Source organism: Oncorhynchus mykiss, chromosome 4, assembly GCF_013265735.2.
Source record: "Oncorhynchus mykiss isolate Arlee chromosome 4, USDA_OmykA_1.1, whole genome shotgun sequence".
Classification (NCBI taxonomy): domain Eukaryota; kingdom Metazoa; phylum Chordata; class Actinopteri; order Salmoniformes; family Salmonidae; genus Oncorhynchus; species Oncorhynchus mykiss.
Genome location: NC_048568.1, coordinates 26,517,255 through 26,541,880, shown reverse-complemented (window position 1 = coordinate 26,541,880; position 24,626 = coordinate 26,517,255). Strand labels below are relative to the sequence as shown.

Here is a 24,626-nt window from a genome sequence, read left to right as displayed (position 1 = left end):
GCTGCAGAAGTCAATTGCAACATCTCTGTGTGTGATGTCGAGTGGTGAGTCACTGTCTTCCTTTGTCCTCACACACCCTGACCTCCCTGCACCAACCAATGTCTGTCATCAGACTAATATAGATACAGGATCATTTTGATTGGCCGGTAACAGTTAGACTGAGTGCTGGTTAACCCAGATGTGTCATCTATAACTGATGGTTAGTACGACAGAGCTGACACTTATCCCACCCTTAAGCGTCCATCATTGTCCAAAACTTGTACGCACAGCAGTGTTCTAGAATATTGGATCGTTGACGTTCATACTTTTCGAATTCTCAACGCAGGTCAAGTTGCACAACATATCCAAAAGAATGCTTGTCGAACATCTCATTTCAAAATCCACTCTTCTGGGAAGGCTTTCCACTAGCTGTTGGAACATTGCTGCAGGGATTAGAGCATTAGTGAGGTCGGGCACTGATGTTGGGAGATTAGGGCTGGCTCGCAGTCTGCTTTCCAATTCATCCCAAAGGTGTTCAATGGGGTTGAGGTCAGAGCACTGTGCATGCCAGTCAAGTTCTTCCACATGGATCTCAACAAACCATTTCTGTATGGACCTCGCTTTGTGCACTTAGTCTGTACAGTGTCAAACTGTTGCCACAAAGTTGGAAACAAAGAATGTCATTGTATGCTAAATGTCATTGTGTGCTGTAGCGTTAATATTTCCCTTCACTGGAACTAAGGGGCCTAGCCCGAACCATGAAAAACAGCCCTAGACCATTATTCCTCCTCCACCAAACTTTACAGTTGTCACTATGCATTGGAGCACGTAGCGTTCTCTTGGTATCCGCCAAACCAAGATTCATCCGTTGGACTGCCAGATGGTGAAGTGTGATTCATTACTCCAGAAAACGCATTTGCACTGCCCCAGATTTCAATGGCGTCGAGCTTTACACCACTCCAGCCGACGCTTGGCATTGCGCATGGTGATCTTAGGCTTGTGTGAGGCTGTTCAGCCATGGAAACCCATTTCATGAAGCTCCTGATGAACAGTTATTGTGCTGATATTGCTTCCAGAGGCAGTTTGGAACTCTTTAGTGAGTGTTGCTTCAGCACTCAGTGGTCCCGTTCTGTGAGCTTGCGTGGCCTACCACTTTGCGGCTGAGCTGCTGTTTCTCCTAGACATTTCCACTACACAATAACAGCACTTGCAGTTGACTGGGGCAGCTCTAGCAGGGCTGACTTATTGGGAAGGTGGCATCCTATGACAGTGCCACGTTGAAAGTCACTGAGCTCTGCAGTATGGCCATTCTACTGCCAATGTTTGTCTATGGCGATTGCATGGCTGTTTCCTCGATTTTATATACCAGTCAGCAACGGGTGTGGCTGAAAAAGCCGACTCCACTAATTTGAAGGAGTGTATTTCTCCAACTGTCAACACATTCAAATGATTCGAGGACACGTACCGGAGCCACGTTGTTTGGGAATTGGGGGGGTGCGCATTCGGGCGTAGCTATGTCACAATGGGACACAGGACTAACGCGTCTTACCGTCTGTGGACTATGATTTACGCTTCATCCCTCATTACACTCGGGTTCCAAAAAGATGGAGAGAACAAAGAAAATAAGTGAAAAGGCCAAACTACTGTGCCACTGAGGATGGGATCAGACAGACTGTCACAGTGCTTATTTCCCATGATTGCATTTCCTTTTCCTATTATGATATTGTGTTGTGTTGAGTCACCACCCTCGTTGTCGTCACTAATGCTAAAACAACTCTCATTTGGTTTTTCTTACTGTAGCCTCTCTCTCCTACCCCTCTCAACCCAACAGTCTGTCTCCTATTAGACTATTCTGAACTCTATCTTTTTTCTGTAATTGAGGGTTTTTATTCATTCATAGGCTTACTCTTGTTTATTTTACGGCAAGATGTTCAATGGAAAAATGTTCAAAGAAGATTGGACTGTAACTGACATCCAAGAGAAAGAGCTGTTACATGTTCTAAGATGAGTCTGTACAGTACCGTGTCCAAGTTGAATGTTGGAACATCGTTAGAGCTGAAAACGTCTGCAATTCAATCTGTTCTAGGAGGCGAGGCACATACAGTGCCTTGCGAAAGTATTCGGCCCCCTTGAACTTTGCGACCTTTTGCCACATTTCAGGCTTCAAACATGAAGAATCAACAACAAGTGGGACACAATCATGAAGTGGAACGACATTTATTGGATATTTCAAACTTTTTTAACATTTCAAAAACTGAAAAATTGGTCGTGCAAAATTATTCAGCCCCTTTACTTTCAGTGCAGCAAACTCACTCCAGAAGTTCAGTGAGGATCTCTGAATGATCCAATGTTGACCTAAATGACTAATGATGATAAATACAATCCACCTGTGTGTAATCAAGTCTCCGTATAAATGCACCTGCACTGTGATAGTCTCAAAGGTCCGTTAAAAGCGCAGAGAGCATCATGAAGAACAAGGAACACATCAGGCAGGTCCGAGATACTGTTGTGAAGAAGTTTAAAGCCGGATTTGGATACAAAAAGATTTCCCAATCTTTAAACATCCCAAGGAGCACTGTGCAAGCAATAATATTGAAATGGAAGGAGTATCAGACCACTGCAAATCTACCAAGACCTGGCCGTCCCTCTAAACTTTCAGCTCATACAAGGAGAAGACTGATCAGAGATGCAGCCAAGAGGCCCATGATCACTCTGGATGAACTGCAGAGATCTACAGCTGAGGTGGGAGACTCTGTCCATAGGACAACAATCAGTAGTATATTGCACAAATCTGGCCTTTATGGAAGAGTGGCAAGAAGAAAGCCATTTCTTAAAGATATCCATAAAAAGTGTTGTTTAAAGTTTGCCACAAGCCACCTGGGAGACACACCAAACATGTGGAAGAAGGTGCTCTGGTCAGATGAAACCAAAATTTAACTTTTTGGCAACAATGCAAAACGTTATGTTTGGCGTAAAAGCAACACAGCTCATCACCCTGAACACACCATCCCCACTGTCAAACATGGTGGTGGCAGCATCATAGTTTGGGCCTGCTTTTCTTCAGCAGGGACAGGGAAGATGGTTAAACTTGATGGGAAGATGGATGGAGCCAAATACAGGACCATTCTGGAAGAAAACCTGATGGAGTCTGCAAAAGACCTGAGACTGAGACGGAGATTTGTCTTCCAACAAGACAATGATCCAAAACATAAAGCAAAATCTACAATGGAATGGTTCAAAAATAAACATATCCAGGTGTTAGAATGGCCAAGTCAAAGTCCAGACCTGAATCCAATCGAGAATCTGTGGAAAGAACTGAAAACTGCTGTTCACAAATGCTCTCCATCCAACCTCACTGAGCTCGAGCTGTTTTGCAAGGAGGAATGGGAAAAAATGTCAGTCTCTCAATGTGCAAAACTGATAGAGACATACCCCAAGCGACTTACAGCTGTAATCGCAGCAAAAGGTGGCGCTACAAAGTATTAACTTAAGGGGGCTGAATAATTTTGCACGCCCAATTTTTCAGTTTTTGATTTGTTAAAAAAGTTTGAAATATCCAATAAATGTCGTTCCACTTCATGATTGTGTCCCACTTGTTGTTGATTCTTCACAAAAAGTGAATATCTTTATGTTTGAAGCCTGAAATGTGGCAAAAGGTCGCAAAGTTCAAGGGGGCCGAATACTTTCGCAATGCAATGTATGTTTTTCTGGCTGAGGTACATGCAGTGCATTCGGAAAGTATTCAAACCCCTAGACTTTTTCCACATTTTGTTACGTTACAGCCTTATTCTAAAATTGATTAAATAAACATTGTTCCTCAATCTACACACAATAACCCATCATGAAAAAGTGAAAACAGATTTTTTTTATTTACAAATGTATTCAGTCCCTTTTGCTTTGAGACTTGAAATTGAGCTCAGGTGCATCCTGTTTCCATTGATCATCCTTGAGATGTTTCTACAACTTGATTGGAGTACACCGGTGTTAAATTAAATTGATTGTACATCGTTTGGAAAGGCACACAGCTGTCTATATTATGTCCCACAGTTGATAGTGCATGTCAGAGCAAAAACCAAGCCATGAGGTTCAAAGAATTGTCCGTAGAGCTCCGAGACAGGATTGTGTTGAGGCACAGATCTGGGGAAGGGTACCAATACATTTCTGCAGCATTGAAGGTCCCCAAGAACACAGTGGCCTCCATTTTTAAATGGAAGAAGTTTGGAACCACCAAGACTCTTCCTAGAGCTGGCCGCCCAGCCAAACTGAGCAATCGTGGGGAGAAGGGTCTTGGTCAGGGAGGTGACCAAGAATCCGATGGTCACTCTAACAGAGCTCCAGAGTTCCTCTGTGGAGATGGGAGAACCTTCCAGAAGGACAACTATCTCTGCAGCACTTAACCAATCAGGCCTTTAGGGTTGCCAGACAGAAGCCACTCCTCAATAAAATGCACATGACAGCCAAAGACACCTAAAGGACTCTGACCATGAGAAACAAGATTCTCTGGTCTAATGAAACCAAGATTGAACTCTTTGACCTGAATGTCAAGCGTCACGTCTGGAGGAAACCTGGCACTATCCAAATGGTGAAACATGGTGGTGGAAGCATCATGCTGTTGGGATGTTTTTCAGCGGCAGGGACTGGGAGACTAGTCAGGATCGAGGGAAATATAAATGGAGAAAAGTACAGAGATCCTTGATGAAAACCAGCTCCAGAGCGCTCAGTACCTCAGACTGGGGTGAAGATTCACCTTCCTACAGGACCAAGACCCTAAGCACAGCCAGGACAACACGAGTGGCTTCGGGACAAGTCTCTGAATGTCCTTGAGTGACCCAGCCAGAGCCCGGACTTGAACCCGATCTAACATCTTTGGAGAGACCTGAAAAAAGCTGTGCAGCGACGCTCCCCATCCAACCTGACAGCTTGAGAGCATCTGCAGGGAAGAATGGGAGAAACTCCCCAAATACAGGTGTACTAAGCTTGTAGCTAAAAACCTGGTTTTGCTTTGTTATTATGGGGAATTGTGTGTAGATTGAAGAGAGAGAAAAAAAAATATTTTGAATTCATTTTAGAATAAGGCTGTAACGTAACAAAATGTGGAAAAGGTTAAGGGGTCTGAATACTTTCTGAATGCACTGTACAGTATTACCTACAGTTGAATGATGTTCCAAGCTCTGTGCTTTCTGTTCACTGAGGAGGAGTAACTAATAATGTTTTAACATGACATAATTACTGTAATGACTAACAAACCTCTAGTAGCTTGATCTAATTCCCTATAGTATTCCCTATAGTGTTCTCTAGATAGTAACTGGCATTTTGATATGGGCTGCATTTATTGTTGATGGGTAGTGATTGGATAACCATGCTGTAAAGCGTCAAGAATATAGTCATAACCCCACTTTGTAAAATTATGCAGTGTATTCAGGATCCAGTTTCCCGATAGCGATGGAACTTAGGCTTACGAGTGTTTGAGTGATGCATCGTTCCTACAACCGCCGAAGATGTAACATGCATTTCCCAAAACTCCACACAGAGAGAACATTTGTTAAGTGTGTAGTTGAGGCATGTGATCGAAAGACAAGCAGCGCTGCTCTCGGAGCAGCTTCCTCAATTAAAGTCTTGGCCTACCTTAACATTAGGAGAATAATTCCACAATACTGACGACAGATCAGCTTCTGGAGCGATATTATCACCTATGGCTGTAAATATTGAGGCAACTTATTCTAATGCTCATAGGCATTACCCTATAATTACCATATAAAATGTGCACACGCTACACCATGAAATGTATTGAGACACGATTTCAGATTGGAGACTACAATGAGCAAAATACAACTCAATTGAATTAGCATGAAATTGATTTCAATATGACTGATCGAAATATATAGGCATGTAGTCGATACAGTTGCATAACAAAGACATTGGTGACTTTGTATTTGTGATCAACTTCGTTCCCTGTTACCTTTAGTCCTTAGGAAACTTCTTAATAAAACAGGTACAACGCCCTAGGGACCTTCTGCCTTGTACATCTCTTTGAAACGTCAGGTGTCTTTCTTGGAAACTGATGTAACGGATGTGTACGGCCTGTGCACCTGTCAGTGGTGACTGAAACATGTGACAAGATGCAAAATGGTCAGTTTCACAGCAATGCTTGTTTTGCCTTTCTACCTTCTTTCCTCTGGGTTCCTCCCATTCTTCTTTTTCTCCCCTCATCATCCCTCTCCTCTCACACTGTTCCTGACAATACAGGATGTTTGTGTGGGTCAGGGACGGTGTGTGATTTCAGTCACATAGGCAAGGCTAATGTTTTTATTTAGTCATTGCCCCAATATTACTCTTGCCTCACTGACTCTCAAGGTCATGTCAAACTTTTGGCCGGACGTGAGCTTTGGAGCTCACCTGTGCATGATGTCATAGGGTCCTTCACTAAATATGTCATGTTTCATGATGGAGACCACACACACACACACACACACACACACACACACACACACACACACACACACACACACACACACACACACACACACACACACCACACACACACACACCTCACACACACACACCACACACACACACACCTCACACACACACACACACACACCTCACACACACACACTGTTTTGCAAAGTGTTTCCCTTGAGCTGTAACCCCTTTCTCAGAACAACAGTTATTTAAAGTATATAACAGAGAAGGACAGGTGTAGCATTGGCATCACATTGTACATGCAGAATCTATTGCATCTGTGGAGGATGTACAGAACAGAGAAACAATAGTGTTGAATTAAAGGAACACAAGCTCTAACACACACACACACACTAACCTGTCTCCCATGTACAATTAACACACACACAAATGTAAAAAACACATTTTCTTCTCCTTGATGTTTGTAGCTGTGTGTATTCCTCCATTTTTTGACATTAACTCCTGATTTATTTATTGAATATGATGGAAATTACCTCTAGAAATTACCAGGGAGAGAGATAGAAAGAAAAAGCCTGTAATTGCTGCCAAACACCCTCGTTTTGCAGCTAATTACCCGCAAGTGTGTTAGTACGGGGCTGCGCAGCACAGAGGGAGGTGTAGAAACCTAATCAATCACACCTCGCGTCACCACAACATGGTATAACACATGACACACAGACGGCAGAACGATGATCTCTGCAGCACCCATCTGCCACACCTACAAACTGTCTGGTTTTAATGATGTTTTCCCCTCATGTATTCATCACAGGAGTCCCTGGAGTCTTTAATGTACATGTAGTTGTATTAGATGATTCATCTTCATTTTTCTCTCTCTATCCTCCTCTTCCATTTTATCTGGCTCCAAAATGACTGTGTGGTCAAAATGACCTTAAAGTGGCCTCACGGGTGGCGCAGTGGTCTATGGCACTGCATCGCAGTGCTAGCTGTGCCACCAGAGACTCTTGGTTCGAGCCCAGGCTCTGTTGCAGCCGGCCGCGACCAGGAGGTCCATGGGGCGACGCACAATTGGTCTAGTGTCGTCCGGGTTAGGGAGGGTTTGGCCGATATCCTTGTCTCATCGCGCACTAGCGACTCCTGTGGCAGGCCGGGCGCAGTGTGCGCTAACCAGGTCGCCAGGTGCACAGTGTTTCCTCCCACACATTGGTGCGTCTGGCTTCCGGGTTGGATGCGCGCTGTGTTAACCTCTCTGGGGCCAAAAGCCAGGGAAAATTCAGAGCGCCAAATTAAAATAAATTACTATAAAAATCTAACTTTCATTAAAGCTACACTTGTTGTGAATCCAGCCAACATGTCAGATTTCAAAAAGGCTTTTCGGCGAAAGCAAACGAAGCTATTATCTGAAGATGGCACCTCCGTAAGAGAGAGAAACCATATTTCAACGCAGAAATAAAAATATAATTCATGCCTTACCTTTGACGAGCTTCTTTTGTTGGCACTCCAATATGTCCCATAAACATCACAAATGGTCCTTTTGTTCGATTAATTCTGTCAATATATATCCAAAATGTCAATTTATTTGGCGCGTTTGATCCAGAACAACACCGGTTCCAACTTGCGCAACGTGACTACAAAATATCTCAAATGTTACCTGTAAACTTTGCCAAAACATTTCAAACGACTTTTGTAATACAACTTTAGGTATTTTTTTATGTAAATAATTGATAAAATTGAAGACGGGATGATCTGTGTTCAATACAGGAAGAAAACAAACTGAAGCATGCTTTCTGGTCTCGCGCCTCTATCTAACAGTACACTTCAAGTGACCCTTGTTCAAGATGGCCGTACTTCTTCATTACACAAAGGAATAACCTCAACCAATTTCTAAAGACTGTTGACATCCAGTGGAAGCGATAGGAACTGCAAGAATCTGGATTCCCAATGAAAACCCATTGAAAAGAGAGTGACCTCAAAGAAGAATAATAATCTGAATGGTTTGTCCTCGGGATTTCGCCTGCTAAATAAGTTCTGTTATACTCACAGACATGATTCAAACAGTTTTAGAAACTTGAGTGTTTTCTATCCAAATCTACTAATAATATGCATATCTTAACTTCTGGGGATGGGTAGCAGGCAGTTGAATTTGGGCATGCACTTCATCCTGACGTGAAAATACTGCCCCCTGTCACCAAGAAGTTAAGAAGCAGTACGGCTGGTTGGGTTGTGTTTCGGAGGACGCATGGCCTTCGACCTTCGTCTCTCCTGAGCCCGTACGGGAGTTGTAGCGATGAGACAAGATAGTAACTACTAAACAATTGGAGAAAATTAAAAATTTTAAAAAATCTGAGCCAAATGACCAACACTATAGAATAATGACTTCCTGTTACTATAGAACATTTACTTCCTGTTACTGTACAACGTTTACTTTCTGTTACTGTACAACGTTTACTTTCTGTTACTGTACAACGTTTACTTTCTGTTACTGTACAACCTTTACTTTCTGTTACTGTACAACATTTACTTCCTGTTACTGTACAACATTTACTTTATGTTACTATAGAACATTTACTTTCTGTTACTGTACAACATGTACTTTCTGTTACTGTACAACATTTACTTTCTATTACTGTACAACATTTACTTTCTGTTACTGTACAACATTTACTGTCTGTTACTGTACAACATTTACTGTCTGTTACTGTACAACATTTACTGTCTGTTACTGTACAACATTTACTGTCTGTTACTGTACAACATTTACTGTCTGTTACTGTACAACATTTACTGTCTGTTACTGTACAACATGTACTGTCTGTTACTGTACAACATTTACTGTCTGTTACTGTACAACATTTACTTTCTGTTACTGTACAACATTTACTGTCTGTTACTGTACAACATTTACTGTCTGTTACTGTACAACATTTACTGTCTGTTACTGTACAACATTTACTTTCTGTTACTGTACAACATTTACTTTCTGTTACTGTACAACATTTACTGTCTGTTACTGTACAACATGTACTTTCTGTTACTGTACAACATTTACTTTCTGTTACTGTACAACATTTACTGTCTGTTACTGTACAACATTTACTGTCTGTTACTGTACAACATGTACTTTCTGTTACTGTACAATATTTACTTACAGGAAAACTAAGGAGAAAAAAAACGAAAAATGCTTACTTCTGGGTTTTTAACAATGCAGAGTTAAAGAAAGAAAAAGTGACACGAGGAATAAATGCGTAGTGAATAACAATGACGAGTGCAAATAACATGACGACATACAGGGAGTACCAGTACTGAGTCGATGTGCAGGGGTACGAGGTAATAACATGACTATATACAGGGAGTACCAGTACCGAGTCGATGTGCAGGGGTATGAGGTAATAGCATGGCTATATACAGGGAGTACCAGTACCGAGTCGATGTGCAGGGGTATGAGGTAATAGCATGGCTATATACAGGGAGTACCAGTACTGAGTCGATGTGCAGGGGTATGAGGTAAATGTACACATAGGTAGGGTTATAGTTACTAGGCAACAATATAGACAATAGACAGTAGCAGCAGCATGTAGCCATTTGACTAGCTCTTGTTTAGCAGTCTTATGGCTTGGGGGTAGAAGCTGTTCAGTCTTATGGCTTGGAGGTAGAAGCTGTTCAGGGTCCTGTTGGTTCCAGACTTGTTGCATCTGTACCGCTTGCTGTGCGGTAGCAGAGAGAACAGTCTATGGCTTGGGTGGCTGCAGTCGTAGACATTTTTTGGGGCCTTCCTCTGACACCGCCAGGTATAGAGGTCCTGGATGGCAGGGAGCTCAGCCCCAGTGATCTACTGGGCCGTACTGACCACCCTCTATAGCACATTGCAGTCGGATGCCAAGCAGTTGCCGTACTAAGCGGGGATGCAGCCAGTGAAGATGCTCTCAACGGTGCAGCTATAGAACTTCTTAAGGATCTGAGGGCCCATGCCATATCTTTTCAGCCTCCTGGGGAGGAAGAGGCTCTGTCGTGCCCTCTTCACAACTGTGTGGGTGTGTGTGGACTGTGTTAACTCCTTAGTGATGTGGACACAAAGGATACATTTACTTCCTGTTACTTCCACCTCGGTCTTGTACATATTGTGCTTAATATATCATCGTCTCTGTGACTCTCTCTCTGTCTCAGATGCAGACCGGCAGGATGCCATCAACCTGTTTCTGCAGGTGTACCAGCCGTCAGAGTCTAAGCCTCACCTCTGGGAGCTGCCCACTGACTTCTACCTGCACCAGAGGAACTCTATGGCGTTGACTCACGACAGGCGCAGGTACACACACCACGGCAGATGCGTACTCACACGCTAATATGCCTGGTGGGAGATCACTTAGACAAGATTACCAGCTGCATCTGTGTTTCTTTTACAGCAGAGGGCTTACCTGCAGAACAGCTGTGTGTGTGTGCGTCTGCTCATGCTCAAGCTTGTCTGAATGTGTGTGTTGCCTGAGAGCGCACGTGAAGGCATATATATTCCTCTGTGTAGAAAGAAAGCTCTGTCCCCACCACCACCACTGTATGTGAGTTTCTGACCAGAGAAGGGAACACTTTACATTTGCTGTGTTAAGAGTCTTAAGAGGGTTTATTCAAAGCAAGGAGAGGGCAACTCTCTGTCAGTACTGTAAGTTATGGCTTCCTTCCCTTTCTATCACCTCTGCTGTGTGCTAGCAGGAGACATGTGATCAACTCCCCCTTCATCATCTCTGGGGCTTCAAGTGCACCTTGGTTCCCACTTACCCTGCTTCCTGTCACTGTAACCCCACTCTCCATCCCACCGTCTCACTCACCCTCGTCTTCTGGCTCTCTCTCTCTTTTTTTTTTGTCTTTTTCCTTTTCTCTTGGTTCTTACCCATATTTGACCCCACTCCTTTGCCTTTCTTTAAAATGTTTTATAATGAAGTGTCTCTTCTCCATCTCCTTCTCTTGGTCCCTCTCTCTCGGACACGCTCGCTCTCTGTCTCATTCTTTCTTTTTTATTTCACACCCTCTCCACCCCCTCACTCCCTCTAGCCCTGCACAGTCATGAATTTTAAGCCGAGCCCTAACCATGCCCGCGATGTTCAGGCCCTACCCTACCCAGGCCTGATTGCTTCTGGCAAATTTAAGGCCCTGCCCAAAATCAGAAGTAATTTCCTCCCTTAGTAAATCCATTAGCTGCTCCTCTCTGTCTGTCACTGGCTCCATGAAAAAACAGTCCCTAACCCCACGTATAATATCGGGGCTCGGGTAGGGTAGCAGACCTCTACTACTGCTCTCTCATTCTTTATTTTTACTTTGATGCCCTCTCTCCCCCTCTCACTGTCTTTCACTCTCCTCTCTTTCTGTCTTCCATTCTCTCACTCCCTCTTTCCCTTTCTCTTCTCGTATGTTCTGACCCAGATCTGTCTGCCTACCTGCCTGACTGTGTTCAGTCAATTCTTTGTGGTTGTGCTGCTGTCATAATGACAGACCCAGATTGCTGTGGCCACTCCACCATTCAGTTACAAAGACCAAGATGACTATGTTATTATCATAAGAAACGAAATCTGCAGTCAGTCTTTTTCCTCTCAACCAGCCACACAACTCCCTATAATTGCTGTATTTATTTACACAAACTGGACTTCATTGAATTAAAGGGATGATGTATTAGTTGTTAGGGTGTCGTCAAGCTGAATCCTAGTTTCATATCTGGGTTATGGACGTAGTGTTATGGCACTGAAGGTAGAGAATGCACACCTTACGGAGACTTGCATTTATCATAATGTTGAACGCTGTTAGCTAATCCTTGTTGTGTGTTTCTCTCTAGCTATACGTACTGGTGGTCAGAGGGGATCTTATCCTACCTGCCTCTGCCCTATGATGAAGGTATCTATTCAATCATACACACATCTGTGTTGGAAAGTAAAGTTTGTCTTAAAGTCAAAATCATGACCGACGTAAATGAAAAGAATATGCTTTTCTCTAATTTCACGGTGTGTGTGATTGTGTGTACACAATGAGCATGTGGCGTCACACTAACATATTGTACATACGCCACATGCTCATAGTGTACACACAATCACACACACCCTGATTAGGACACTTCACACTAACATATTGTACATACGCCACATGCTCATAGTGTACACACAATCACACACACCCTGATTAGGACACGTCACACTAACATATTGTACATACGTGTCCTAATATGCGTGTGTGTGTGTGTGCTTCCAGTTCCCTGTGAGGAGAATATGAAGAAGGTAGGGGTGAGGAGAGTGAACCGTTACGACGAGAGCATTGATACCTACACAGAGTTCTTCAAACCCTACGAACTCACCTCCTTTGACGACACCTTCTGCATAGCTATGACCAACTCTGCACGGTACGTACCCTAACCTGCATACAGTCACATCAATATCTACTGGGTCATGGCAGGCTAACCATGTTGCTTTTTAGTTTCATACAATGACATGTCTGAATACTGGCCTGAGCAAAAATATTATAATTGTAAATTGACAATGAAGGTATTATATACAGGGCCTTCAGAAAGTATTCATACGCCTTGACTTGTTGTTGTTACAGCCTGAATTCAAAATGGTTTACATTGTTTTTTTGTTCACCCATCTTCACACAATACCTCATAATGACAAAGTAAAAACATGTTTTTTGATTTTAAAAAAGAATTAGAAATGAATTACAGAAATCTCTCACTTATAAAGGTATTCACAACCCTGAGTCAATAGTTTGCAGAAGCACCTTTGGCAGCGATTACAGCTGTGAGGTTTTCTGGGTAAGAGCTTTCCACACCTGGAGTGTGCAGCATTTGCCCCTTATTCCTTTCAAAATGATTTAAGCTCTGTCAAACTGGGTGTTGATCTTTGGTAGACAGACAATTTTAGGTCTTGACAGATTTCCCAATTGATTTAAGTCAACAGTAACTCTGCCACTCATGAACATTCAATGTCTTCTTGGTAAGCAACTCCAGTGTAGATTTGGCCTTGTGTTTTAGGATATTGTCCTGCTGAAAGGTGAATTAATTTCCCAGTGTCTGGTGGAAAGCAGACTGAACCAGGTTTTCCTCTAGGATTTTGCCTGTGCTTAGCTCCATTCCGTAAAAACGTTATCCTGAAAAACTCTCCAGTCCATAACAATTACACACATACCCATAACATGATGCAGTCACCATTAGGCTTGTAAATTTAGAGAATGGTACTCAGTAATGTGTTGGATTGGATTTGCTCCAAACATAACATTTTGTATTCAGGACAAAAAGTGAATTGCTTTGCTACATTTTTTGCAGTATCACTTTAGTGCCTTGTTTCCAACATGATGCATGTTTTGGAATATTTCTATTCTGTACAGGCTTCCTTCTTTTCACTCTGTCAAGTAGGTTAGTATTGTAGAGTAACTACAGTGTTGTTGATCATCCATCCTCAGTTTTCTCCTATCACAGTCATTAAACTCTGTAACTGTTTTAAAGTCACCATTGGCTTCATAGTGAAATCCCTGAGCGGTTTCCTTCCTCTCCGGAAACTGAGTTGATACACCATCCAAAGTGTAATTAAAACTTCACCATGCTCAAAGGGACATTCAATGTCTGTTTATTTTGTATTTTTTACCCAACTACCAATAGGTGCCGTTTGCAAGGCATTGGAAAACCTCCCTGGTCTTTTTTGGTTGAATCTGTCTTTGAAATGCACTGCTCGACTGAGGGACCTTACAGATAATTGTATCTGTAGGGTACAGAGATGAGGTAGTCATTAAAAAATCCTGTTAAACACTATTATTGCACACAGAGTGAGTCCATGCAACTTACTGTATGTGACTTGTTAAGCAAAGTTTTAATCCTGAACTTATTTAGGTTTGCCATAACAAAGGGGTTGAATACTTACTGACTCAAAACATTTCAGCTTTTCATTTTTTATTAATTTGTAAAGATTTCTAAAAACATAACACTTTTACATTATGGGGTGTTGTGTCTAGGCCAGTGACCAAAAATCACAATTGAATCTATTATAAATTCAGGCTGTAACAACAAAATGTTGAAAAAGTCAAGGGGTCTTAATCATTTCTGAAGGCACTGTCGACTGACCATGTGAATCCTAGTGAAGGCTATGATCCCTTGTTAAATCCAATTCAATCAGTATAGATGAAGGGGAAGAGACAGGTTAAGGAAGGATTTTTAAACCTTGAGATAATTGAAATATATATTGTGTGCCATTCAGAGGGTGAATGGGCAAGACAAAGAATGCAAGTGCCTTTGAACGGGGTATGATAGTAGGTGCCAGGCGCATCAAGACTGCAACATTGCTGGATTTTTCACGCTCAACCATTTCCTGTGTGTATTAAGAATGGTTCACCGCCCAAAGAACATCCAGCCGACTTGACACAACAGTAGGAAGCATTGGAGTCAACATGGGCCAGAATCCCTGTGGAGCGCTCTCGACACCTTGTAGAGTCCATGCCCTGACGAATTGAGGCTGTTTTGAGTGCAAGGAAGGTGTTCCTAATGTTTGGTGTACTCACCTGTTGCAGAGAGACAAAAGAGATTTGGATCTGGGTGCAGACATGAGGTTAACTATGATGTGTTTTTCCTGGGATAATGATGTGATGATTATGTTCTCTCTGTGTGTGAAGGGAGTTGATGCCCAAGACGGTAGGAGTGGACCCCAGCCCCTTCACTGTGCGCAAGCCAGAGGAGACTGGGAAATCTGCTGTGATTGGGTGAGTGTACTCTACTCGCGTGTGTCCTGACTTTACGTTAATTCATCTGATGACTGTTATTTATCTTATCACCTAACTATGTTTAATTGTTACCTGATTAAATTAATAATGTAACAATCAACTCATTAGGATCTGTGGCACCATGAGAGCGGTTCTTTAAAGAGTTACCATCTCCCTATTTAAAGGTCTTTGCCTATCGCATCTATAAACAGTCAATTTATTAATCGTAACCTCGTATCATATCATCATTCTGAACGGTTGTAACCTCCTTGTATCTGCAAAAACCCAAGCCGTATTTATGATTCAGTACTACACAAATTGGTTGAATTATTAATTTACCAGCTAACTAAATGGTAACACAAGTTAAACATACACACTTAATACATTAGAAACAGGTCCCAAGCAGACTGACACAATATGGCAGCTTGTTACAAAAGACAGAAAGCGAGAGAGATGGACAGAGACATACACTACCTTTTCAAAAGTTTGGGGCCACTTAAAAATGTCCTTGTTTTTGAAAGAAAAGCAACAAAAAAAATTGTCCATTTATAATAACATCAAATTGATCAGAAATACAGTGTGGACATTGTTAATGTTGTAAATGACTATTGTAGCTGGAAACGGCTGATTTAAAAAATAAAATAAAAATGTAATATCTACATAGTCGTAGAGAGGCCCATTATCAGCAACCATCACTACTGTGTTCCAATGGCATGTTGTGTTAGCTAATTCAAGTTTATCATTTTAAAAGGCTAATTGATCATTAGAAAACCCTTTTGCAATTATGTTATCACAGCTGAAAACGGGCCTTCTTTAGATCAGTTGAGTGTCTGGAGCATCAGCATTTGTGGGTTCAATTACAGGCCCAAAATGGCCAGAAACAAAGTACTTTCTTCTGAATCTCGTCAGTCTATTCTTGTTCTGAAAAATGAAGGCTATTCCATGTGAAAAATTGCCAAGAAACTGAAGATCTCGTAGTGTGCTACTCCCTTCACAGAACAGCGCAAACTGGCCCTAACCAGAATATAAAGAGGAGTGGGAGGCCCCGGTGCACAACTAAGCAAGAAGACAAGTAGATTAGAGTGTCTAGTTTGAGAAACGGACGCCTCACAAGTCTTCAACTGGCAGCTTCATTAAATAGTACCCGCAAAACACCCGTCTCAACGTCAACAGTGAAGAGGCGACTCCAGGATGCTGGCCTTCTAGGCAGTTTTCAGATGTGCAAACATAATTGCAAAAGGGTTTTGTAATGATCAATTAGCCTTTTAAAAGTATAAACTTGGATTAGCTAACACAACGTGCCATTGGAACACAGGAGTGATTGTTGTTGATAATGGGCCTCTCTACGCCTATGTAGATCATCTATTTTTTTTTTTTTTATTGACAAAAAATGGGTTAACAAAAACAAGGAAAATTCGAGGTGACCCCAAACCTTTGAACGGTAGTGAAATATTTTGGTACATTTAGAAACTACTCTCACTGTAATCATATACTTTGCACACGGACCGCCACCCGTTTGGAGTAATAAATCATGACGTGTGTGCTCGTGTGTGCGCTTCTCATTGTTCGCTCGTGTGTGTGTGTGTGTGTGTGTGTGTGTGTGTGTGTGTGTGTGTGTGTGTGTGTGTGTGTGTGTGTGTGTGTGTGTGTGTTCGTGTTCCGCACAGGCGTTGTTTATGTGTGTTTGTATATTTCTGTGTCTCAACACATGTATATGGAAGCTGTGGGCCAAAAACAAGACACTCATCTTCCATTAGCTGACTCATGTGAACACACACACACACACACACACACACACACACACACACACACACACACACACACCACCTCTTTACCTTCTTGAAAACCTTCAATAACACCTAGTTGTTGAGCAACTACGCGTGTTAGTATGATATTGAACTCCTATAAAGGGCATGTATTACTCCTGTTCCTTTAACCAGCCAAAAGCACAACCTTTTAATGAATGATTGAGTGTCCGGTATCATTCTCTACTGGAGTGTTATGTAGGCGTCCAGATTGGGGTTGTCCATCCGTTGTAGAGAGAGGACAAAGCTTTGATTACACTCTCTCTCTCCTTCTCTCCACCCCCCTACTCCCCCCTAACCTCTCTCTCTCCCTCTGCCCTCCCCCTACTCCCCTCTGTCCTGCTGCCTAACCTCTCTCTCCTCCCCCTAACCTCTCTCTCGCTCCCTCTGCCCTCCCCCTACTCCCTTCTGTCCTGCTGCCTAACATCTCTCCCTATCTCTTCCCCCCTAACCTTTCTCTCTCCTTCTCTCCACCCCCCTGCTCCCCTCGGTCCTCCCGCTAACCTCTCTCTTCTCCCCCTAACCTCTCTCTCTCCCTCTGCCCTCTCTCCACTCCCCTCTGTCCTGCTGCCTAACCTCTCTCTCCTCCCCCCTAACTTCTCACTCTCCCTCTCCCTCTGCCCTCCCCCTACTCTCACTTCCCCCTAGTCCCCTCTGTCCTCCTGCCTAACCTCTCTCTCTCAATTCAATTTACTTTATTGATATGGCAAGTTCATTAGTTCTTACATTGTCAAAGTGTACTTATCGGAAAAAATAAATGGTGGGACCAACAGCAATAATAATAGTAGTTGTGGACATGGGATTAGCATTAACAACAACTACAACAACAATATTAATCAGAATAACAATACATTAAAGCAATGGTAGTAGACCAGTGTCAACATGACTGAGAAGACACATGACCTGGTAGTAGACCAGTGTCAACATGACTGAGAAGACACATGACCTGGTAGTAGACCAGTGTCAACATGACTGAGAAGACACATGACCTGGTAGTGGACCAGTGTCAACATGACTGAGAAGACACATGACCTGGTAGTGCACCAGTGTCAACCTGACTGAGAAGACACATGACCTGGTAGTAGACCAGTCTCAACCTGACTGAGAAGACACATGACCTGGTAGTGGACCGGTGTCAACATGACTGAGAAGACACATGACCTGGTAGTAGACCAGTGTCAACCTGACTGAGAAGACACATGACCTGGTAGTAGACCAGTCTCAACCTGACTGAGAAGACACATGACCTGGTAGTGGACCGGTGTCAACATGACTGAGAAGACACATGACCTGGTAGTGCACCAGTGTCAACATGACTGAGAAGACACATGACCTGGTAGTGCACCAGTGTCAACATGACTGAGAAGACACATGACGTGGTATGAAAGACAAAACAAAACAAGATGGGAAATATTATTGACATTACTTTGCACTTTTCACTGGCTGTCCCTCAGGTTGTGGCAGGAGGACACATATTTGGCTGCCAAAACTGCACATTTTGGCTTTTTACCTAATAAATATTAGATTTTTTCTTCATATTTTATAGTTTCGAATTCTTTGTATTGAATTATAATTTTGGGAAAGAAATATTCTCTTACGTCTGAGTATTTGCCACAGTGTAATAGGAAATGCAGCTCTGTCTGTACCTCTCCCCTGGAGCAGAGTGAGCACAGCCTGTCCTCTCTGGGCAGCCAGGTTTGTCTGTGACGACCGGTCTCTATAGCCCGACTGTGCTCACTGAGTCTGTACCTAGTCAATGTTTTCCTCAGTTTTCTATCAGCCACAGTGGTCAGATAGTCTGCCACCAGGTGCTGTCTGTTTAGAGCCAAATAGCATTGAAGTTTACTTTGATTTTTTGTTGTGTCTTTCAAATAGGTGATATGTCCTGAGGCTCTATGGGGTTGGTTTGGGTTGGTGAACTGAGCCTCAGAACCAGCTGGCTGAGGGGACTCTTCTCTTGTTTCATCTCTTGACATTGTAGAGCTGTGGGATGGAATGTTTTGGGGTCACTTGTTTTTAGATGGTTGTAAAATTTGATGGCTCTTTTTTCTATTTGAATGAGGAGGGAGTATTGGCCCAATTCTGCTCTACATGCGTTATTTTGAGTTTTTCTTTGCACTTGCAATACAGTCTTTCAAAACTCTGCATGCAGTATTTCGATTGGATGTTTGTCCCATTTGGTTATTATTATTAGAGATTGGACCCCATACTTCACTGCCATATAGAGCAATTGGTTCTATAACTGATTGAACATTTTTGAGTCAAATTCTAATTGGAATTTCGATTTTGATGTTCCTTTTAATGGCATAGAATGCTCTTCTTGCTTTGTCTCTCAGCTCATTCACAGCCATGTGAAAGCTACCTGTGTTGCTGATATTTAGTCCTAGATATGTGTCGTTTTTGGTGTGTTCTAATAGAACTGTGTCCAAATAGAATTGATATTTGTCATCCTGATTTACGGACCTTTTTTGGAATATCATTATATTTCTGTCAGAGCCCAGGTCTGACAGAACCTGTGGTTAACGGTCAGAGCCCAGGTCTGACAGAACCTGTGGTTAACGGTCAGAGCCCAGGTCTGACAGAACCTGTGGTTAACGGTCAGAGCCCAGGTCTGACAGAACCTGTGGTTAACGGTCAGAGCCCAGGTCTGACAGAACCTGTGGTTAACGGTCAGAGCCCAGGTCTGACAGAACTTGTGAAGACGATCTAGGTGCTGCTGTAACCCCTCTTTAGTGGGAGACAGCAGCACCAGGTCATCTGCGTACAGCAGACACTTGATTTCAGTGTTGTGTAGGGTGATACCAGGTGCTGCCGATTCTTCTAATGTTTTTGCCAATTCATTAATGTAGATGTTAAATAGTGTTGGACTTATTGGGCAGCCCTGTTTCACTCCCCGTCCCTGAGAGAAGAAGTCTGTTTGCTTGTTGCCAATTTTAACCGCAGATTTGTTTTTAGTGTACATTGATTTAATAACATCATGTTTTCCCTCCAATACCACTTTCTATTAGTTTTATAAAAAAGACCTTCGTGCCAAATTGAATCAAATGCTTTCTTGAAATCTACAAAACATGAGTAGATGTTGCCTTTGTTTTGGTTTACTTGTTTATCAATTAGAGTGTGGAGGGTGTAATGTGGTCTGTTGCACGATAATTTTTCAGAAATCCAATCTGGCTTCTGCTCAGGACGTTGTTTTCGTCAAGGAAATTATGTAGTCTGCAATTTATAATACTGCAGAGAATTCTCCCCAAGTTGCTGTTAACACAAATTCCTCTGTAATTATTTGGGTCAAATTTGTCTCCATTTTTTATAGATTGGTGTGATCAATCCCTGGTTCCAAATATCGGGATAAATACCTGCAGTATGGATAATGTTGAAGAGTTTGAGTATAGCCAATTTGAATTTGTGGTCTGTATATTTGATAATTTCATTTAAAATACCATCAGCACCACAGGCATTTTTGGGTTGGAGAGTGCATAGTTTTTCCAATAATTCTTCTTCTGTAATTGGGGTATCCACAGGATTCTGATAGTCTTTGACTGCTGATTCAAGGATTTGTCATTTTTCTTGTATATCTTTTTGTTCTGGGCTCTTTGTTATCTTCCTGTAGAGGTTTGCAAAGTGATTTCTCCACATATCCCCATTTTGGATAGCCAATTCCTCATGATGAGGTTTGTTTAATTTATTCCAATTCTCCCAGAAGTGGTTTGATTCTATGGATTCCTCAATTCCATCCAGCTGATTTCTAATGTGCTGTTCCTTTTTTGTTCTTAGGGTGTGTTTGTATTGCTTCAGTGTTTCCCCATATTGAAGGTGTATATTTTTGTTGTCTGGTTCTGTGTTTTTTATTAGATATATTTCTCAATTACTTTCTTAGATTTTTGCAATCATTATCAAACCATGTTTCATTATCTGTTATTTCTGGTTTGCTCTTATGCTTCTTTAAATTAGCCAAGGAGGCTAATTTGTCAAATCTAAAGTTTATGTTCCAAACGGCCAAATTTACACCTTCATTGCTATAGGAGAATGTTAAGGCTAAAAAGTTGTCCAGGAGAGATTGTATTTTTTGGCTACTAATTGCTTTTTGGTAGATGTCTGTACTGTTTGCACTCCATCTATAGGCCTGTTTTGTACCATGTCATTTATTGGGCGGTGATGCTTCATGGTTGGGTTCTGCTCTTCTCAGATACACTGTGATTCCACTGTGGTCTGAGAGAGGTGTTAGTGGGCTGACTGTGAAGGCTCTGAGAGACTCTGGGTTTAGGTCGGTGAGGAAGTAGTCTACAGTGCTGCTGTCAAGGGATGAGCTGTAGGTGTACCTACCAAAATAGTCCCCGCTCAGCCTACCGTTGACTATGTACAGACGGAGTGTTCGACATAGAGCTTCACGAGCTGTACTCGAGCTTTTCACTTTGTCATAGTTGTTTCTGTGGGGGTATGTAGGGAGGGAAAGGTTGTTGCTTCCTGGTAGGTGTTTATCCCCATGACTGTTAATAGTGTCTTGTTCTTCTGCTGTTCTAGCATTCAGGTCTCCACAGACCAGTACGTTGCCTTGGGCCTGAAAGTGACTAATTCCCCCCTCTAGAATGGAGAAACTCTCTTCATTGAAGTAGGGTGACTCTGAGGGGGGAATGTATGTGGCACAGAGGAAGACGTTTTTATCTGTCAAGATAGCCTCCTTGTTGATTCTTAACCATATAAAGAATTATCCTGTTTTGATCAATTCGATTGAATGAATTAGTTCAGATTTATACCACATTAGCATTCCCCCTGAGTCTCTGCCCTGTTAGATTCCTTTTAATTTAGTGGTTGGTATGATTATCTCCCTATAACCTAGTGGACAGCCAGTGGAAACATCACCTCTGCACCATGTTTCCTGTAGTACTACAATATCAACATCATCAATTTCTTTCAGGAAGTCTGGGTTTCTGCTCTTTAGTCCAAAAGCAGATGACTTCAATCCTTGTAAATTCCAACATGCAACGTAAAAAGATTTCATAACTTCTTTTTATTTTCTTTACCTTCAAAATGAGACAAACACTCACAATCCAACAAGAACTATTAAAATAGGATTTTTCAATTAAAGTAAACTCTTATTATGCAAATGTGATTTGTTTATAATTTAAGATAGAATTTGTGTCATGCCACTTGGATGGGTGTAGTGTGAGGATGGTGGAGTTCTTGTGCTCATCTTACCATGACCCTCGGCCTATCACATGTGAGCATAGTAGACTCAGCATTTGTTTAATGTCACTCATTTGGTTGGTGGTGGCTGGGCCAGTTGCTCCTCTCACAGCCTGTGCGTAGCTCTGCCTGCTGGGCTGTGGCTCCTCCAAGTGTGGGTCTGCGGTGGGAGGCCTCGTCTGGGTGGCTCTGAAGCTGGGCTGGGGTGGTCTGTGATCGTGGCTGGGGGTTCCAGGGTGCTGTCCGGGGTGTTGTCTCGGTGATCTTGGCGGGGTGGAGATTGCTCCGCTGTTCCTGGGTGGAGAGGTCGGACTGCGGTTTAAAGTGTCGTCCTTGAGAGTCTTAGCAATGATGGGGACTGTCTCCCTGTACAGGTGAACATGGTCATAGAGACAGTCCAGATCGAGGGTGGGATGGTGGGCCAGGTGTACCTGGAGAGGTTAGGGGTAACCTCTCTCAGCCTTTGTCTGGCTCTGTCTTGTTAACCATGTTTATTCAAAAAACTACCAACGATACTGTCTACCTCTACTGTCTGTTTATTCTGTGTGTCTAAGAGCAGTATGGTCACGCTATGGAGTACTGACACTAACTACTACTAATGTGTGTGATAGCTGGGTGAGACAACCACTAAGATGAAGGCATGAATTGTAAGTGGCTCTGGATAAAAGTGTCTGCTAAATGTCTAAAATGTATGTGTGTGTAGTGCTAAGAGCAGTAAGGAGGAGACGGTGGTCCAGAGGAAGACAGCGGCCAGCGCCCCCCCACCCCCCAGTGAGGAACAGATCTCCAGCAGCTCAGAGGACGACTCCGAGGACGACCGCGACGATGACGGATCAGTGTCCCAACGCTCCACCCCCGTCAAACTACTAACCGAGTCTGGGGAGAGCGTCCGCACTCAGGAGGTATGGGATGGGAAACGCGCTGACACAAACACAGGTAGCCAGCTGAGTTAAATGTCAGCTGACATGCAAACTGGACCTTGGGAAAGAAGGTGTTAACTAAATGTGAAGATTTCAACTATCGAGATTGAAAACTCATTCTGTGTCAATTTAAAAAAGATTTTCAGTGTCAGGTGGAGCTCTCTCGTTTCTCCTCACATGTTCAGAACATAATGAGGTTTCTCTCTCGCTAACTGGCCCTCTCTCATTCCCTCTCCTTCCCATTTCTGTCTCTCTAGCCAACATTCTGTCTCCCTCTCTCCCCCTCTCACTCACGGAGTTGACCTATCGGTGTTATGTGTTATTGTTTGAGAACATGAATTTCTCCCCTATCCATTGAGATTTTCACAATGGCCGCATAATCATTCAGATAATGAATCCATAACATGGCATACAAATGATATGTAATCAAAAGCGTATTCACCACAACACAGTTTGAGTTCTTATAGTTTGATTGAACTCCCCAGGACACTGATAGTTTTGGATGGTTTGGTTTGATGGTTTGGCTTTTTAGACAGCAGAGCAAAATGTAGAAGACTAACATATCACCGCAGCTGATATTGTGTTCTATCATCAACGTTATCCACAGTCACCAGTCTAATACATGGTATCATAATGATTATACTAGAGTGAATCAAATACACGAGACTGATCTATTTTCATGTGCACACACACTTCACAACAAAAAACGGGGGGCTCTCATCTCTCGCTTGTGACTCAAGGTCTCTCTCTGTGTTTCCATGACAACTGGACTGGTTGAATATTCTCCTTAGTAAGCAAGCGAGAGAGCAGAGGGGAGACAATGGGAGTTTGAATTTGAATAGGATGACCTGGAAGCGGAGCTGGGCTTTAGCCCTTTGATGCCAGCCTCAGTCAGAATACATTGTGTGGTTGTGTCCCAAATGGCACCCTATAATGCACTAATTTGGACCAGAGCCCTATGGGCCTTTTCAACAGTAGTGCACTACAAAGGCAATAGTATGCCATTTGGGACACAGACATGCTGTTGGACTGGTACCCAGGTGGTAGTACCACTGTCTATTAAGAGTGGTACCATCACCTGGACCCCATGTGAGTGCTACCATAAAAGGGGTATTTAGATTGGCAGCAAGATGTGAGTAGATTCCATTGGAGCTCATTCAGGTCAGGAAATGAACTGGGGAAGATGGGGAGCATATTGAAGATGAGGAGGAATTACCAACTCATGAATTGTATAGAACTGGCCATCCTAATGAAGTAGATGACTTGGATGTAATTAATTAATGGCTCACAGTACAGTTCCCTGTGAGATAGACAACACAATGAGTTCTCTCCTTCTCTATCCATTCTACCATCCTTTAGGTCAGTTGGTTGGGAAAGGCCTCTTCCCCTGAGTTCATATCATTTCTGATATTTATGTTTGTCAATCATAGACTGGGTAGGTCTATGGTAGTTTTGTCTCGACTTATCTCTCAATGTCCAGTTACTGAACCTTACTCGAATGGTCATTCCCACCTTCTGTCCATCTCCTGCCCCCCTCCCTCCCTCAGGTGGTTGCCTCCTGTATGTTTTATGATGACAGCTAGGGGCTAAATTCTACTCTGCCGTA

The 24,626-nt window shown here is 42.7% G+C and overlaps 1 protein-coding gene across 2 annotated transcripts in view; it reads left to right on the top strand.

Annotated features, from left to right (window-relative positions):
• The window catches only part of fig4a (FIG4 phosphoinositide 5-phosphatase a), a 104,836-nt gene that overhangs the window by 61,469 nt on the left and 18,741 nt on the right, over positions 1 to 24,626 (top strand). For both annotated transcript variants that reach the window (XM_021600720.2, XM_036976023.1), the window contains 5 exons: positions 10,564 to 10,702; positions 12,215 to 12,273; positions 12,625 to 12,772; positions 15,028 to 15,114; positions 22,804 to 23,002. In XM_021600720.2, the coding sequence (XP_021456395.1) occupies positions 10,564 to 10,702; positions 12,215 to 12,273; positions 12,625 to 12,772; positions 15,028 to 15,114; positions 22,804 to 23,002 (632 nt within the window). The remainder of the gene's footprint in view (positions 1 to 10,563; positions 10,703 to 12,214; positions 12,274 to 12,624; positions 12,773 to 15,027; positions 15,115 to 22,803; positions 23,003 to 24,626) is intronic.